General features: G+C 49.8%; 1 protein-coding gene across 2 annotated transcripts in view; it reads left to right on the forward strand.

The window, feature by feature from the left end:
* Window positions 1-17,442, forward strand: part of tcf7l2 (transcription factor 7 like 2) — a 77,117-nt gene extending 59,675 nt beyond the window's left edge. Inside the window, exons 6-10 of one of the 2 annotated variants that reach the window (XM_076999338.1) lie at window positions 8,011-8,143; window positions 9,969-10,071; window positions 11,174-11,260; window positions 16,848-16,976; window positions 17,199-17,442. In XM_076999338.1, coding sequence (XP_076855453.1) covers window positions 8,011-8,143; window positions 9,969-10,071; window positions 11,174-11,260; window positions 16,848-16,976; window positions 17,199-17,427 — 681 coding nt within the window. In that variant the 3' untranslated portion in view covers window positions 17,428-17,442. Of the gene's footprint in view, window positions 1-8,010; window positions 8,144-9,968; window positions 10,072-11,173; window positions 11,261-16,832; window positions 16,996-17,198 lie in introns of those variants that run through there. The other variant, XM_076999337.1, reaches the window with a different exon arrangement.
* Window positions 17,443-17,625: the final 183 nt, after the last annotated feature.

A 17,625-nucleotide genomic window follows, 5' to 3' on the forward strand; every position in this document is an offset into this window, starting at 1 on the left:
GATATGCATAATCCAATAACTTCATTCAGTTGTGAATTTATTTTAGTTTTATCAATGAATTCCCATTTTTGGTCCTTACTTACAGAGATTAAATAACTGTGTGTGTGTGTGCCTGTGTGTGTGTGTGTGTGTGTGTGTGTGTGTGTGTGTGTGTGTGTGTGTGTGTGTGTGTGTGTGTGTGTGTGTGTGTGGGTGTGTGGGTGTGTGTGTGTGTGTAGCGGAAGCTGGCGGTCAGTAGTGTCCAGACTGGGTTTGTGCTGGTGGAGCTGTCTGCCTGTCCCGGGGCTGCTGGGAAGCGTGGCTGGCCCCCTGAATAGAGGGAGGGGAGGCAATTAGCAAACCTGCTGTGGTCGTGCTGTAGTCTGTCAGCCCGCCGCCCGCTGCTTTTGTGTGGAGCCCCAGTCATTGCGGGGTTTAGGCCCCCCAACACCCGCCAGCGGCCAGCAGAGAGCTGGAGAGGAGAAGGTGGAGCAGCACGGCGTACACAGGCGGCCAGAAGGAGACAGTGTGACGCAGTTATAGTACAGAGCTCCATGTTCTTTTACACTCTTAAGTGGCGTGGGTTATAATAATCTCTGAGATAGCTCTATAAAACTTTACTTACAGAAGCACAAGAATAATACAAAAATAACTGACCTGATCAAAAAATGTGTTGTACTTTATTAGTTTCTAATATTTAAAAAATAACATTTCAATATTCATTTAGTTAATATACATTTATTTATTATCATCTGTACATATCATTTATTTTATTTATGTACAAAGCCATGCCTAACTCTGGTGTGTCATGTGCTGAGGTGGTGAGGCTGGGGCAGTGAGAGTGGTGCGGTGGAGTGCGCAGGAGTGCGCAGGAGTGTGCAGGAGTGTGAGCGTTTGTGGGATGCCTGCTGAGGGCCAGTCACGGCTCTGGAGGGCACCGCGCAGGGAACTATGCTCACTTAGAGCAGTTCTTCAACACAATGAGCTTTAAAAAAATAATAATAATCAAGGAGTGTGTGTCGGGAGAAGTGTGTGTGTGTCGGGAGAAGTGTGTGTGTGTCGGGAGAAGAGAGGATGCAGGGGGATGAAGGGGCAGAGAGAGGCTGGTGGCGTGGGGGCCGGGGCCCCGTGTCCTGGGCGTCGGGGCAGAGAGGGGTTGCTGGGAGTTAAACAGGGAGTTAAACAGAATCATCTTCTTGATTCTCTTCTTTTTCCACTTTAAGAAAAGAGTGAGAAACAAGACCCCACATCCCTTTAAAAAAGAGTGAGAAACAAGACCCCACGTCCGTGTCAAAGTGGAGACAAATACCTTTCTCCCTTCAGCCTACCCCGCCCCCACCCGGTGGCTTGGAGCAGCGACTGTCAGAATCACCACTAAGGGACTGCATGCCACACTACACTGATCCTGCCCTCTCTTTGTAGATGTTGTTGTGTCTTGTTCTCTCGCTCTCTATCTCTCTCCCTCTCTCTCCCTCTCCCTCTCTCTCCATCACTTGGCTTGCTCTCTTTACCTTGTTGTAGTTGAGGCTTTTCAAGCTCCTCGTTCTTCTTTGGGCATCCTGGAGGCACCGCAAAGCCCACACACACACACACCGCTCTCACACTCTCTCTCGCACACACACACACACACACACAAACCTGTACACACAAACACAACTGTACAAGTGGGGTAATTATTAATTTTTTTATTATTGTTTTTGTTTGTTTGTTTTGTGGTTTTTTTATTTAATTTTATTTTGTTGTGTTTTTGTTTTTTTGTTTTTGTCCAAAGTTGCTTCGGTTGTGGGAAGATTTCTCTGCAGCGCGTAAACTCACAGGGAGTCTTTTTTTCTTCCTGCTGACTTGCTTTTATATCATTTTTATTTTTATGTACTCGTTTTTTGTTTTGTTTTGTTTTTTTTGCTAATTTATTTATTTACTTTTTTGCTTACTGTTTGTAAGAAAGTTGGGTCAGGCAGGCGGGCTGGTGCCGGACCAGTCTGGGTCAGCGGTGAGGTGGGTGAACCTGGCGACAGAGATGTGTGATCCCCAGACTCCTGACGACCAGCCACACCACTCGGCTTGAGACCCTCTCCCCCCTCCTCCGCCCCCACTCCCCACCCCCCCTTTCCACCCCCAAAAAAATCCCCGTCCCGCTGACAATGGTGCGTCCATGAAGTTGCGAGTGTGTGCGTGCTTTGCTGAGGAACACACACATGCGCCCACCTAAACACAAAAGACGTTTTGGGGAAGAAGTCAGGGCTGCGAAAGACGCAGAAGAGAAGGAGCAAAAAAGGAGCGGAGGGAGAGAGGAGACGCGCTGCCACTTGGCGACCGTAGCGAGGGGAGCGGAGTTGTGGAGGAGAGGGGAGGGGAGAGGCCCACAGCCATGTACCCGAGGGAAGGCCTCGCTCTGGGGCAGGACGACGGGGCTGGCAAGGGTGGCTCGCTCGCCTCTGGCCTGTCTCTGCTGCAACAGCTCAGCTGCTGGCCGCTCGCTCTCAATGCCTGGGTGAGTACGGGGCATTTGTAGGCACACACACACACACACACTCTCACTCTCTCATACACACACACACACACACAGCCTCTGTATTCCTCTGCCCTGTTTTTTTTTTTTTTTTGCTTTGCTTCTTTGTTTAGGTTATTTCTGTGTGATTGTGCAATGTAATATTCATCGCAGATTGTTTTAGCTGTTTTCCAAGGAGCTTTCTCTCGCTGGCTGTGTGTGTGTGTGTGTGTGTGTGTGTGTGTGTGTGTGTGTGTGTGTGTGTGTGTGTGCGTGTGTGTACATGCTTATACATGTGGGAGGAGCAGTCTGTGTGGGAGTTTTAGGTGGTTTTGAAGCTCTTTGTATGGACGCTTTGCTTATATAATTGGCAAATATAAAGGCAAATATAAAATGAGGTGAAAGGATTTTACATACAATTGTGTTCTGTTTTGGAATTTGCTCGTCCTTAATCAAATATGTCATCAGACTTCTTGTGAGTTTTGCTCCCCATTAGTAATTGATAATCTCACAATCTAAAATGCATCTATGATGCATTCACTGCCGCTCAAATTATCAGATTTATTTGTTTCTCCACATTACCATATTCTAAAATTATTTTAAAATTTCCTTCGAATGGCCATCAGCGTTTTCCCTGCAATACCGACACTGCGTGCAAATGCCTTATATGGCAGAACTGGGAGATGGAGCTTGAATCTGAATTTAAAAGCAGATGCATATTTTACTGTCGAGTTTACATCTGAATCTGAAGAACGGGTCTTCTTACCAGAGAATATTTGACATTTCGTGGTGGACGTGCGAACGGCAGCAGTGTAGAGAGGTTCTTATGGACCCAGAATTGTATGTAGATGCTTGTAAAGCTTGTAGATCACATGCTGGATAAGATTCTCAGTCCCGTTCTTAGCTTAACTTTACGTCCTTTCGACACTGCATATTGGACATGGCTGTCTTTATGTCTGAATGGTTTGTTTTATTGTTTTGTTGGTGTAAAGTGTAAAGTGTAAAGTAGTTCACACGGTGGTCATGAGAGCTCTGTTGCTGTACGTGCAGAGGAACCTTCTAATGGCCCACTCCCGTAACAGTGAGATTGGCGCTGTGTTTCTTATGTTTCTCTGTGTTTCTCTCTTATTTCTCGCTCATTTCCAACCCTGCAGTTGCAGGTCAGAGTGTTGGTGAGACACTGGTCTGCTCTGCACCTGCAGCTCGCCTGTGTGGGACTGTTTTCTTCACAGAGCTGCGCGTATAGGAATGTATTTCCTGCTCTGTGCTGTGTGTGTGTTTTCTGCTCAGCGCCATGTGTATGGAAGTGTGTTCTCTTACGTGCTGTGTGTGCAGTAGCGTGTCCTCGTCTGCGGTGTGTGTGCAGTAGCGTGTTCTCTTCCGTGCTGTGTGTGTGCGCAGTGGCGTGTCCTCTGCCGCGCTGTGTGTACATAGGTGTGTGTGGTTTTTTTTGGAGCAACTGGCACGTTCAGTTCTTCACTTCAGGTCCCTTGCAGCTTTTCCTGCTTGGTCTGGAATTTGTAGGCCAGAGAGTCCTCCTATTTATCACTGTTCTGTCACCCCAAAACCAACCCCCCCCCACAGCTCGTTAGTGCCCGCGGCCCCACACTGGCTACTCATCATATCATGACACAAAGCAGGAGCAGAAGAGTGAGGGCCCCCAGGGGCCACGGGGTCGCCACCTTCACATTTAGCCTTTAAACTGCTGGGCAGAAATGCAGCGCCAGCAGCGCGGGCTTCTTCCAGGACACACCCCCTCCCCCCAAAACCCCTCCCACCTCCCCCAAACCCCTCCCACCTCCCCCGCCTCTTTACATCCAAGCCCACTCCTCTCTGCTTAGAGCTCTTTATTTATCTAAAAAATCAGGTTTGAAACCTTTCAAGGGTGCTTGAGCAGAATATCCCAGGGCCAATGTGTGGGTATGGGTGTGTGGCTGTGTGTGGGAGACGACACAACACAGCCTGACAGATACAGCAGTGGCCCAGCGGTGAAGCGCGTGTGACAAACACACTCCCCACACACTCTCCTCAATAGCGGCCATGCCTTTTGTCAGACCACCACTAGGGGTCATGACCTCAAGCATAAAGTGTCAATCGCGTTGGTGTGGAAGGGTTAAGGCCCAAACTCTCTCCCACATCCTCAGGCGTGTGTGACAGGCGGCTACAGGAACATTCGAGACCCTTTTGTCTTCTCCAGTGTTCCTTCTAGTGAAGATTAGGTGGAGGTCGTGGTAGTTCTCAACATACACGTGCTGGCATGCAGCTTATTGGCTGAGAAGCTGGTCAGTACTCAGTACGTATACGTTCAGTAGGCCGTTCAGCGCTCTTCTCTGAATACTTATGGGAGGCATCGACAGACAGTCGGAACAGAATGTACTTAATTTTTCTCAGCAGATAATAGAAATAAAACGCCCTCGTATTTTCTTTCCGTTCTTTGTGCAGCGCACGCACACACACACACACACACACACACGCGCACACACACACACACACACACACACACACACACACACACACACACACACACACACACACACGCACACACACACGCGCACACACACACACACACACACACACACACACACGCTTGTGTGCGCACACAAACACTTCTACATGTGTCGTATCTTCCTGGATGTTCTTCACGTGAGCCTCCTCGGCTGCAGGGAAGTCTGACTGCATTGTCCTTTCGCTTGCATGCAGCAGGAGTGTGTGCGCGTGTGTGTGTGTGAGCGCGTGCGTGTGTGTGTGTGCGTGAGCGCGTGTGTGTAGGTGGTCTTCCTCACTTGCCACAACCGCTAGAGACAATTAGCCGTGTCTGGAGGAAGAGACTGAGACCGTCGTACAATAGCACGGAGGTCAACAGTGCCAGGTTTAAAGTGGAGCTTTTCTGAGCACTGGGGGCTTAATGGACTTGAATAGCACTCAGAGAAAACAATGTGTGGAGGATGCGATTGTATATTATGAGTGATTATCCATCTGCTATGTTGTTATTATTTGTGTGTATAAGAGATGAGTGGACTTGGAGACAGTAATGTTGTGAATGGGGTCTGAGCTGACACCCGAATGAATTTTATATTTGTTCCTGAGAATGAAACCTTTAAGTGTAGTTCAGTTAGGTAACACAAATGTTCAGGAAAGTATGAAACATTTTATTACAAAAAGATCCCTAAAGAAAATGGCTTTTTTTTTAATTTGGATAAGTAATCTAATACTGGAACTAGATTCTGAACTTTTACAGAGTTTCACAAATCCTTTATCTGTGGTCTCCCCCTCAGGGTGATACAGGAACTGGGGTTTTCTTGTTTTCTTTTCTCTTTTTTTTTTTTTTTCGGGGTGGTGTAATTTCAGCTCTGCCTCCTCTCCACCATTCTAGCTGTGTTTTCAGGGCTTTGCTAATCTGGGCCCCCCTGGCGGAGAGAGCGTTACTGTAACGATCAGCGCTCCCAGACACCGCTGCCCACAATCCAGATAAACGGAATGGCGGCCTATTATTTGTGGGGGCCGTGAGCCGTTTGAAAGGGGGCCTGTTAGAGCCACGGTGACTATGATGTAAATCGTTTGGCTTGTCTCTGGGTGAATTCGGCCGCGGTGGACGGCCATTTGGAACTGTCCCTCAATGGAGAGGCCCCGGACAAAAGAACTCATTTAAATGGCTCCTAAAGCCTTTCAGCGTAGGGAGAATTGACAACATTCTTTCACATCATTACGGAGGGGGAGGTTATGGGGGTGACCGTGCTCGGGGTAGACGGGCGGGCGGGGGGACCTGGGGGGCGCCGCTCCCTCAATGGCGGGCTCATCAGCTGGGTTTGGCAGCTGTCATCACCCCTGTTCTTTTTTTTTTTCTTCATTCTTTTTTTTTCTGATAGGTTTTATTTTTTTAAACCCTCTCCCACCTCTACATTTCCCATTTTAACGGGTTGCCCTATCTCTCTCTCTCTCTCTCTCTCTCTCTCTCTCTCTCTCTCTCTCTCTCTCTCTCCTTTTTCTGGCCTTACCTTCACTTTTCTTTTACCCCTTTTCCACAGAGTCTAGTGCTAGCGCGATCTCTCTCTCTCCAGCCGGAGCTGTGCTCAGGGGCCTGAATGAGTCCCCAGAGCCCTATTCTTTCTCCCAGCAGCTCTGTTCAGTTCATTAATCTTTCATTGACAATATGGCGGAGTGGAACACCCCACCCCCCCTTGTTCAGTGTGGCCCATCTCTCTCTCTCTCTCCCTCTCTCTCTCTCTCTCTCTCCCTCTCTCTCTCCGTCAGAGGGGCCCTGGTTGAATGCTTTAGCCACTCTCACCCCAGCTGCTGTCAGACTTGGACATGTAGGGGCCCGTCCCCTCTGCTCTAAATGTGGGGGGAGTGACTCGGGTAGATTAAGGCTGACAAAAGCCTGGCTTGTGTCTGCGTTCATAGCGCCTGTACAAATGGTCAGTGTCATTGTCCTCCCCCCCCCCCCCCCCCCCCCCCTTTACCCCCCTCCGAGTGCTGTGTGACGACCGGCTCTGCCAGGGGCCCGTCCTTGATTTAGTGCCTTGTGAAGGGGGGGGTGCGAGGGGCCCGTCCTCCACACACGCCCTGTCACTCTCCCCCAGTCCTCTGGAACGGACACGCTGCTGTCAGTCAGACGCTGCACGCTACACCTCGCAGGGCTCCACTAGAGGCCCGGCAGCAGGGATCGTCCCACGGACCGAGGCATCCGCCCCCCCACCCCGGGGTCACCCAAGCTTCTCCTACGCAGTCAGTTGAACGGCGGGGGGATTGTCAGCGAGGCCGGGCCAACTGTACCGCTGGCGTGAGCCGCGGCGGGGCCTGTCTAATCTACGGCACGGCCGTAATCTGGTTAGGGAGCGTGAGCTGGGTGTGTGCTGCCACCAGGCTATGCTTCAGCACCCCTCTGCTCTGCTGTAATCTTGGGTAATTGAAAACCAGGGCCAGGGCCACTTAGGAGCACAAAGAGCAGATTACATAGCTAAAACCAATTTGGCCACGACGCAGAAATGGATTTTCTCAATCTCCCCTCTCCGGGTTTAATAATGTGAACCCTCCCTAAACAAGCAGCGTCGCGGGAGTGGGGGTGTTCAGGCAGGAGCCTGAGGGAGAGGGAGAAAAGGCGGGGGAGCAGAGAGAGAGAGAGAGAGAGAGAGAGAGAGGCAGGAGGCCAGGGGCCGCTGCTCAAGTGTGTTTGGGTTGCTTGCCATCTTGTCTATTAGGTGGTTTCACTGATTGTACGTGCGATGATGGCTGTGGGCAGGGTGACGGGCCGGTCCGGGAGGATATTGTAACCAAGCGGCCTGTTGGCAGCGTCGGGTGACCTGATCTCCTGTGGATCAGCACCGCCGGTGCTTTTAATTACAAACCACAGCATTATGACCCCAGGCCTGTGGTCAGAGTCGACAGCTCAATAAACTGATAGCGTAGCGTTTCACTGGGGTTGGAGTAATGTAGAGCAAAGCGGAGGTGTTTCCCTGCCTTAAAGCAAAACAGATATTAACACCTTGTTCTTTTCTCTCTCTCTCCCCCCCCCTTCTCTCTCTCCACTCTCATTCTTTCTCCAGTCTAATAAGGTCCCTGTGGTGCAGCACCCTCACCATGTGCACCCGCTCACACCTCTGATCACCTACAGCAATGAACATTTCACACCAGGGAACCCTCCCCCACACCTACAGACAGACGTGGACCCCAAAACAGGTATGAAAACAGACACAAACACCTTCCAGCCTACACAGCCAGCCGCCACCGAAAGCGCCACACGTGTGTCGGCAACAAAACGCAGCTAGATGGGACTCTTATGGTCAACAGACTCCCTCACGTGAGCAGAAGGGCCACGTGCGCTGTGCGCAGTAGGCCAGGGTCTGAGACTGGTCTGGTGCCCTGCCAAGAAGTTTCTTTCTTATGACGTCTCTCACCTGTCTGGAAAGACCCTGAGGGGGACACAGAAGACGGCGTCATTCTTCTTTCCCTCCTCAACGCTTCACTCCTGCATCAATTTTTGGGACAAAATTGTGTAAACACATGTTTCACGTGGAACTTGTGGGAGTCCAGAACATACTAGAGATTCTTTGACACCAAGCTCTGCTGCCCTGGTCATCCTCTGTTTGATGGATCTTCAGTAAGGAATCGGTACCTTCTCTCGCACTTAAGTATTAACTCTTCCTTGTGCGACGGCCTTGTTTTCTCTTATATGGTAGCAAAGCCAGCAGCTGCTCAGAGCTCTCTCTAACAGCTAACTGTATGCTCTTGGTGACAACACAAGGCTAATAAGGCTGTTTAATGTGGCGTTTAATTGGGCGCTTAATTGAGTTTAGCATTTAATTAATTTACGTGCTATAATAAAACTGCATGGTGGGAATGCTGTAGCGTTTTTAATGATGTGTTAGCTTGGCATAGCACACACCGGATATCCACTTTTTTCAGTAACATTTAGATACATTTAAGCCTGTGAATTGGGATGATTATTTCTCTATTTATTTGTGAGAAATCAGCTTTTGAGTTAAGTTTTATTGCTAGCTGTGCCAAAGACTGAGCTACCATGATAGCCCTGCTAAGAGGCTAATCACTAGCATCACCCTGACATGCTTGACATACTTATTGAAATAGTACTTTGGAAAAATTAAGTGATAAGTTATGTTTATTTATTTTTGTGCTAAAATGTTCTGCAAAACCTTTTTGGGGTCTTATTTTGGAAGATTTGGAATTATTTTGGACTTTTCCTCCATTTTTCTATGGAAAAGATGAAATTCCTCAGTCCTGTGAGCTCAAGCAGATTGTGATATCAGATGATTTCAAAAGTGCCATTTCAAAGTTCAGCACCTTTATCCCAGCTGAAGAGAATCGGATTGGTTTGACTCCAGGACCCAGAGTTGTCACTGAGCCTGGTTGCAGGATGCTGAATCCAGCCAAACCACACCTGCTTGGGGGGTAGAGTAGTGTTGCCGGTTCGCTTCTAAACCACAATTATCGCATATTGGTAACCCTCTGATTCAACAGACACATGTGACAGGCTGCTGTTTGGTGTGTGTGTGTGTGTCTGTCTGTGTGTGTGTGTGTGTGTGTGTGTGTGTGTGTGTGTGTGTGTGTGTGTGTGTGTGTGTGTGTGTGTGTGTGTGTGTGTGTGTGTGTGTGTGATTTTGTTTTTTTGTTCTTCTTTCTCCTCTGTGGTACTTTGTGGCTGCCTCCACAAGCTTTGATCAGAGCGTGTTGTGTAGCGGACTACACGCTAGCACAACCCCCCCCCCCCCCCCCCTCTCTACCTCACCCTTTCTCTCTCTCTCTCTCCCTCCCTCCCTCTCCTTGTATCTCCCTCCCTCTCTCTCTCTCTCTTTCTCTCTCTCTCTGCCCACCTCCCTGTGATGTTGACTCTGTTCAATTGTACCTTCCACAAAGGATGAATTCAGCACTCAAACTTCATAAGGGAATTTCAGCGTCAGACAGGTGAACGGATGTTTTCCCGGTCTCACCCCCCCCCCCCCCTCCCTCCCCCCCTCTGCTTTCTCTCTCTGAAATATTCTTGCAGGAATCCCGAGGCCTCCGCACCCTCCGGATATATCTCCCTACTACCCCCTGTCGCCTGGCACTGTGGGCCAGATCCCCCATCCGCTAGGATGGTTAGTACCACAGTAAGCACACCATTTTATTTCTCTATTTTTGTCTTCTCAGACTCACTTCTCCTCACGTCTGTGTGGTCCTGTGCCTTTTTTTTCTCCTTGGCGTCACTCAACGGCAGCAGTGCCGTCCTAGTCTGCAGCCTTGTTGCCGTTTCAATAATATCAGGCCATTTTATGTTTTCTTGACAAGGTTATATATCTTCGGAAAGCCACTTTCTCCCTGTGGAAACAGCTTGAAGTGATTGTCGTAATCGGTGGCTCTCCTTCTCTGTCGTAAATCAATCGTTTTGCTACCTCTGGCGTTGCCGGCCCTTGCTGAGGGCCCCTCGGTGTGTAAGCGGTGTAAAGAGCTGCGTGGTAGTAAACCACAGGGACTTCTCCAGCTCAGCTGTTTATACATTCACGGCGTGCGCCTCTGGGGCCCACAGCAACGCACTGTGACTTTCTTCCTCCTGAAACCCTAAGTTGCTTCTTTGTGGCAAATGCTATTTTGCATGTCTCTGTATTGTCCAATTAGAATAATGAACTGTGATTGCCAGTATTTTACCCACAATTCCACACGGGGGCTCTCCCCTGGTAACTCTTGTCAACACTTGTTAATATGACAAAAGGCTACAAATTAAGCTCTGTTAATTTAATGTTTTCTCACCCCGCTCTAAATACCGAGAGAGGCCCCGAGCGGGCCTCGGCCCTTTGATTCCATGCACTTTATTTTGGTATAAATTTACATTCATTATTGTTTGTCTTTGGATGTGTAGACCTCAATTAGCGTGATGGCTCCATTAAAGGGGCCGGCGCTTCGTCTTTAATTATCACAACAAAACACCTAGTTCCAGCTCAGGAGAACGGCCTCCACCGGCACCAAGCGTGGGGTTATGAAATTTAATTAGCCATTCCTATCAGATTTGTGGCATTCAAATTGTTCGGAGTTTGCCTCCCTTTGATCGACGCTCTGCAGTCCCCTCGATTTTTTGTTCTGATCAAATACGAATAAAGCCGCCTGCACGGAGAGAGAGGGAGAGTGAAAGAGAGCAAGAGAGAGAGGGTGGCGCTTTTTTTTTGGCGTCTTGTTTCATCCCTTTCTTTACCTCCATACCTTTTTTTCTTTTCTCAGGCAAGGTCAACCGGTGTACCCAATCACCACAGGAGGGTTTCGACACCCCTATCCAACTGCCCTCACTGTCAACGCCTCCATGTCAAGGTGAGCTGCACTGCAGGACGGTGTGATTTGGACTGGGAGTTTGGGCCGGAGGAGCGGTCGCGTCCACCCGAAACAGGCGCTAAACTTTCCCCCAAGGAGGGACGTCTCACGCCTGTTCAGAAAGACAGGAAGACAGAAAGACAGGCTCTGGTGCACTGCTCTCTATTAAAATATTAATTATTGTTAGGCTTTTATAATGAGGCCCCCAAAGACCGTTTATCATGAATGGGGGGGGATGAGAGAGGACTGTGAATGTCTTCTCTGGATTTGACTCTCTGTGGGAACCATATCTGTGGATATATGGACACAGACATGCCCAAGAAACAGAGAGAAACATACGTGAGAAACAAAAGCAACATGCGTGAGAATCAGAAAGACAGAAAGTTTATTGAGTTTTTTTTTTTTTTTTTTTTTTTGTTTGGTTGACGCGATCGCTCCCCAGGGTTACTGAGATGACTGCACTAAGATGACTGTGGTGTGAGAGGTAGGAAGGGTTAACTGTGGATGACAAATCTGTTATAGTCTGTGGTTATAATGTTTTAAAATCATGAGAGGCCAGAAAGAGATGAGCTGTTCTATACATCTACACCTAAACCTGCACCTAAACCTACACATACACCTGCACCTACACCTGCACCTACATGTACACCTGCACCTACACCTACACATACACCTGCACCTACACGTACACCTGCACCTACACCTGCACCTACATGTACACCTGCACCTACACCTACACATACACCTGCACCTACACCTACACATACACCTACACGTACACCTGCACCTACACCTGCACCTGCACCTGCACCTACATGTACACCTGCACCTACACATACACCTGCACCTACATGTACACCTGCACCTACACGTACACCTACACCTGCACCTGCACCTACATGTACACCTGCACCTACACATACACCTGCACCTGCATGTACACCTGCACCTACACGTACACCTACACCTGCACCTACATGTACACCTGCACCTACACCTACACATACACCTGCACCTACACTTACACCTGCACCTACATGTACACCTACACCTGCACCTACATGTACACCTACACGTACACTTGCACCTACACATACACCTGCACCTACATGTACACCTGCACCTACACATATACCTGCACCTACACATACACCTACACTTGCACCTGCACCTACACCTGCACCTACATGTACACCTGCACCTACACCTACACGTACACCTGCACCTACACATACACCTACACATACACCTGCACCTACACGTACAGATACACCTACACATACACCTGCACCTACACCTACACATACACCTGCACCTACATGTACACCTGCACCTACACCTACACCTGCACCTACACCTGCACCTACATGGACACCTGCACCTACATGTACACCTGCACCTACACCTGCACCTACATGGACACCTGCACCTACATGGACACCTGCACCTACACCTACATATACACCTACACGTACACCTGCACCTACACGTACATCTGCACCTACATGTACACCTGCACTTACATGTACACCTGCACCTACACCTGGACCTGCACCTGCACATACACCTACACATACACCTGAACCTGCACCTACACGTACACCTGCAGGTACACCTACACATACACCTGCACCTACTCTTACATATACACCTGCACCTACACCTGCACCTGCACCTACACGTACACCTGCAGGTACACCTGCACATACACCTGGACCTACACGTACACCTGCACCTACACGTACATCTGCACCTACACCTACACGTACACCTGCAGGTACACCTACACCTACACATACACCTGCACCTACTCTTACATGTACACCTGCACCTACACCTGCACATACACCTGAACCTGCACCTACACGTACACCTGCAGGTACACCTGCACATACACCTGGACCTACACATACACGTGCACATACACCTGGACCTACATGTACACCTGCAAATACACCTGGACCTACACGTACACCTGGACCTACATGTACACCTGCACATACACCTGCACCTGCATCTACACCTGCACATACATGTACACCTGCACCTACACCTGCACGTACACCTGCACATACACCTGGACATACATGTACACCTGCACATACAGGTGTAGGTGCAGTACTCACATGTACACATACAGAAACACCTGCAGGTAGACCTGCACATACACCTGCACCTACACGTACACCTGCAGGTACACCTAGACATACACCTGCACATACACAAACACCTGCAGGTAGACCTGCACATACACCTGCACCTACACGTACACCTGCACATACACCTGCAGGTAGACCTACACCTACACCTACACCTTCCATCTCCCATCCGCAGACTTGGTTCATCACACTTGGCTCACCACTGGTGAGGATGATGATAATGATGAAGGCGCAGACATCAGGCCTGGTTGATAGTTGGTAGGACCCCAGCCTGTCTGCTGACAATATCAAACTGCTCTTTAGTGGCTGTGTGATTAGAAAAGCAGTTCAATGGGCCCTACATATCCATGGAAGAGAGATATTAGAAGAGAGTGAGAGAGTTAGAGTGAGTGAGAAAGAGTGAGTGATTGAGTGAGTGTGTGTGGGTGTGTCTGTCTGTCTGTCTGAGTGAATGTGTGTGTAACTTAGTGGTGAATTTTACCACATTGAAACGCTTGACTTTTTATCATTGCCAATTGAAAGTGTAGTTGGGTTAATTTAACACTACAAGGTGACAGCACAAAGCACAGTGACCGTTAGGACAGTGGAGCCCAAGGCCTTGCCCCCAGCTGCTGGACACCACTAGCAGGGAGTACCCACGTGGAGCTGCCTCTCACGTGCACGCGTGTGCTCGTACACGTACACGCTTGTGCGCATGTGGCTGTGGGCAGGTTGCATCTCTCCTGATAGGCCAGCAGTTGGGCCTGAGCTCCGCCCCACTGCCGCGATTGGTCGATCTGTGGCAGCCCAGTGCTCTGGCACCTGCGTAGGCCTGCACATGTTGCCGGTGCGCCTGCCTCCAGTAGACCTGGGCTTAAGTGACAGCTAATTCCCCCCTAACGAGCCCTTTATACCATGATCATCCTATTTCCAGTGCTGCCTAATTGAATCTGCTGAATGGGGGCTAGGGGGATTGGAGCTGGGCTGGGGAGAGCTAATGTGTTTTGATAATCTGTAATTGAATTAGCATAGATTAATAGGTGGTGGTCTCCCGTCTGTGGGCAGGGAAAGCGCGTTAGCATGTTTGTGTCAAAACGGCGGTGCACACGCGTACCCCCGGCTGCCCGGCACACCGCGGCCCGCCTCCTGGAAAAATAATGAGTGCCAGGAACAGTCTTCATTAATTGTGTTTGCGTTTTTATGACCCAGAAGATTACGAGAGAGAGAGCGAGAGACAGAGAGAGAGAGAGAGAGAGAGAGAGCACTCTCTCTGTAGGGTTTTGTGCCCTCTGTGCTCTGCTTTGGCTGGGGAGGTCTGGGCCTTGGGCGCCCCCCACCGCCCTCCCTGTCTTCCTGCACGTTAACGTGCCGCACGCAGGTATTCCGGCCGTCTCCTGAAGAAGACATCTAGGGAGGCGAAGGGGAGAGTGGACCCTGGCCCAGCAAACCACCTCCCTTATTTTGATAATGGGCCGAAAGGCCCGGCTCTGGCGCCTGTCCCAGGCGGCGGGGGGGGGAGGTATGTGGGGGCCCTGCCCCCTGCCTGGGCCTGTCCTTTCATATGCTCCTCCACGTGCACCTCCGCTCGGCTCAGGGCCGTGGGAGAGAGAGTGGGAGAGAGAGTCCACCGGCAGGATCATTACACATTAAACAGGCATGAGGGCCAGAGCTCCAATCAGCAATTAAATGGCACTCGCTGCCACGCGGCTGGCAAGAGAAGATTGAGACATTTGAGCCTGCAGGGCCCCTCTCTCTCTCCCTCTCTCTCTCTCTCCCTCCCTCTCTCTCTCTCTCTCTCTCTCTCTCCTTCTCTCTCTCCCTCTCTCTGTCTGTCTCTCTCTGTCGTTCTCTCTCTCTTTGTCTGTCTACCTCTCCCTCCCTCCATCGTCATCTCCCTTTTTCTTCTCTTCTGTCTCACCTCCCTGTCTCTGTCCCTCTCTCTCTCTCTCTCTCTCTTCTCTCTCACTCCCTCTCTTCTTCTTTCTCTCCCTCTGGTCCTGTCTTTTCCTTTTTCCTTTCTCTCTCCACTTTCTTCTCTCTCCCCATCTCTGTTTTTCTCTCTCCTCTCCCCAACTCTCTCTCTCCCTCTCTCTCTCTCTCTCATCTCTCTCTCTATCTCTCTCTCTCTCTCTCTCTCTCTCTCTCTCTCTCTCTCTCCCCTACTCTCTCCCTCCCCTCTCTCTCTCTCTCTCTCTCTCTCTCTTTCTCTCTGTAGGGCTAAATTGGTGGCAGGACTCTGTTCTGTGCTGATGAGCTGGATGATGCCCTCCGCTTCAAAGCGATGGCCATCATGTTTAAACCATAACCTGGCCTCGCCGTGGCTAACGGCTCCGGGGGGAGGGGGGGGGGGGGGGGGGGGGGGGGGGTGGGGGGGGGGGGGGGGGGGGTGGGGGGAGGAACCGGGGGCTGACGGGACAGTCAGGAGGAGCGAAGGGGGGAAAATTGGGCGGTAGAACAGAGGAAATTTTAACAAGGAGGAGGGTAGCGGGGTAGCGGGGGGTGGGAGGGCCTAATGACTGTGGATCTCCTGCATTGCGTGGGTCTCCACTCAGTAGAGCCGGGCGGGCTGATGACATGGCGCAAACACCGATGTGTCAGGCCTGGACGGGAGGAGTGCAGAGCAGAGACTGGGGGGAACACAGTCCCCAGAGAGAGCCTCCAACAGAAACTAGTTGTTCCTTGTGAGTTTATGCTCATCATTATATTCTGGCTCCAAGCCATGGAGCCACACTCAGCCGGATAATGAGCTGGTGGTGTGGTTTTTTTTTTTTTTAATATTCCTTCTCTTTTTTTCATCATCTTCCACTTCTATTTTTTAGATGTGTGTGTGTGTGTGTTGTGTGTGTGTGTGTGTGTGTGTGTGTGTGTACACACAGCTTACAGACACACAGACGCATCAAAATTCACTCGGATTCAACACCACCACATAGGAATTTATCTAGGCTTTCTTCAGGCTAGTTACTTTGTGTTGAGAGATAGCGAGATGGATCTTTAAGACCTCATTTAAGATAATCTTTAAAATCTTTATAGCCATGAGAAATTGCTTTTATTGATCCACTACGCACTAAGACAGGGAGGGGATTGGAGGATGACCACACCAGCTCTGAACATAAACAGTTTTCCAAATCAATCAACGGGCCAGTGTTAATATAGAGAATTAGGAACCTTTCAAAGATAAGGACAACTCCACATTCCCATCCCCATGTCCTGAAAATCTCCGAAATTCTTAAAGTGTTTTTAGATTTGTCATCTGCAGTACTCCCTCTTTACCCGAAAACACGAGTCTAAACAATGTGTTGCAGTAAATGCCTCTTTATATGCTCATATTGCATGTGTTACGTGTGATATTGCATGACTGTTTTGGTGTGTGTGTGTGTGTGTGTGTGTGTGTCCACCCCCCATTTCACCCGTGTCCACACTGACGATTTACACAGTCTTCTCTCCTCCAGATTCCCCCCACACATGGTGCCCCCCCACCACAGTTTGCACACCACGGGAATCCCGCACCCGGCCATCGTCACACCCAACGTCAAGCAGGAGTCTTCCCACAGCGACATCAGCACCTCAACAGCTCGTGAGTAGAGATGCACGCACACGCACACACACACACACACGCACACACACACACACACACGCACACACACCACACGCACACACACACGCACACACACACACACACACACACACACACACACTACACACACACACACACACGCACCAGCACACACGGGTTTTGGACCCGGCCTTGGTCTCCATACCTTCCAAAGGCAGGTGATGAGTCCACTGTGCTCCACTAACAGGAAACATCAGGACCAGAAGAAGGAGGATGAGAAGAAGAAACCTCACATAAAGAAGCCCCTGAACGCCTTCATGCTCTACATGAAGGAGATGAGGGCCAAAGTGGTGGCGGAGTGTACGCTGAAGGAGAGTGCTGCTATCAACCAGATCCTGGGACGGAGGGTGAGCATGGACACACACACACACACACACACACACACACACACACATACACATACACACACCATCTGAAACACTGGCTTCAGGCTTAAGAACATTTTGTTCATATCCATTTAAATGTGCTCTTGCTCAGTGTTGCCATCATGTGTAAGTGAGCTGACATGAAAACTTAAGGAAATGGGAGCCACAGAAGCACAGAAAAACATGAAATATGAACCAGCTATGTTAATTTGTTTGGTTTGCTGTGTGTGTGTGTGTGTGTGTGTGTGT

Source organism: Brachyhypopomus gauderio, chromosome 3, assembly GCF_052324685.1.
Source record: "Brachyhypopomus gauderio isolate BG-103 chromosome 3, BGAUD_0.2, whole genome shotgun sequence".
Lineage (NCBI taxonomy): Eukaryota > Metazoa > Chordata > Actinopteri > Gymnotiformes > Hypopomidae > Brachyhypopomus > Brachyhypopomus gauderio.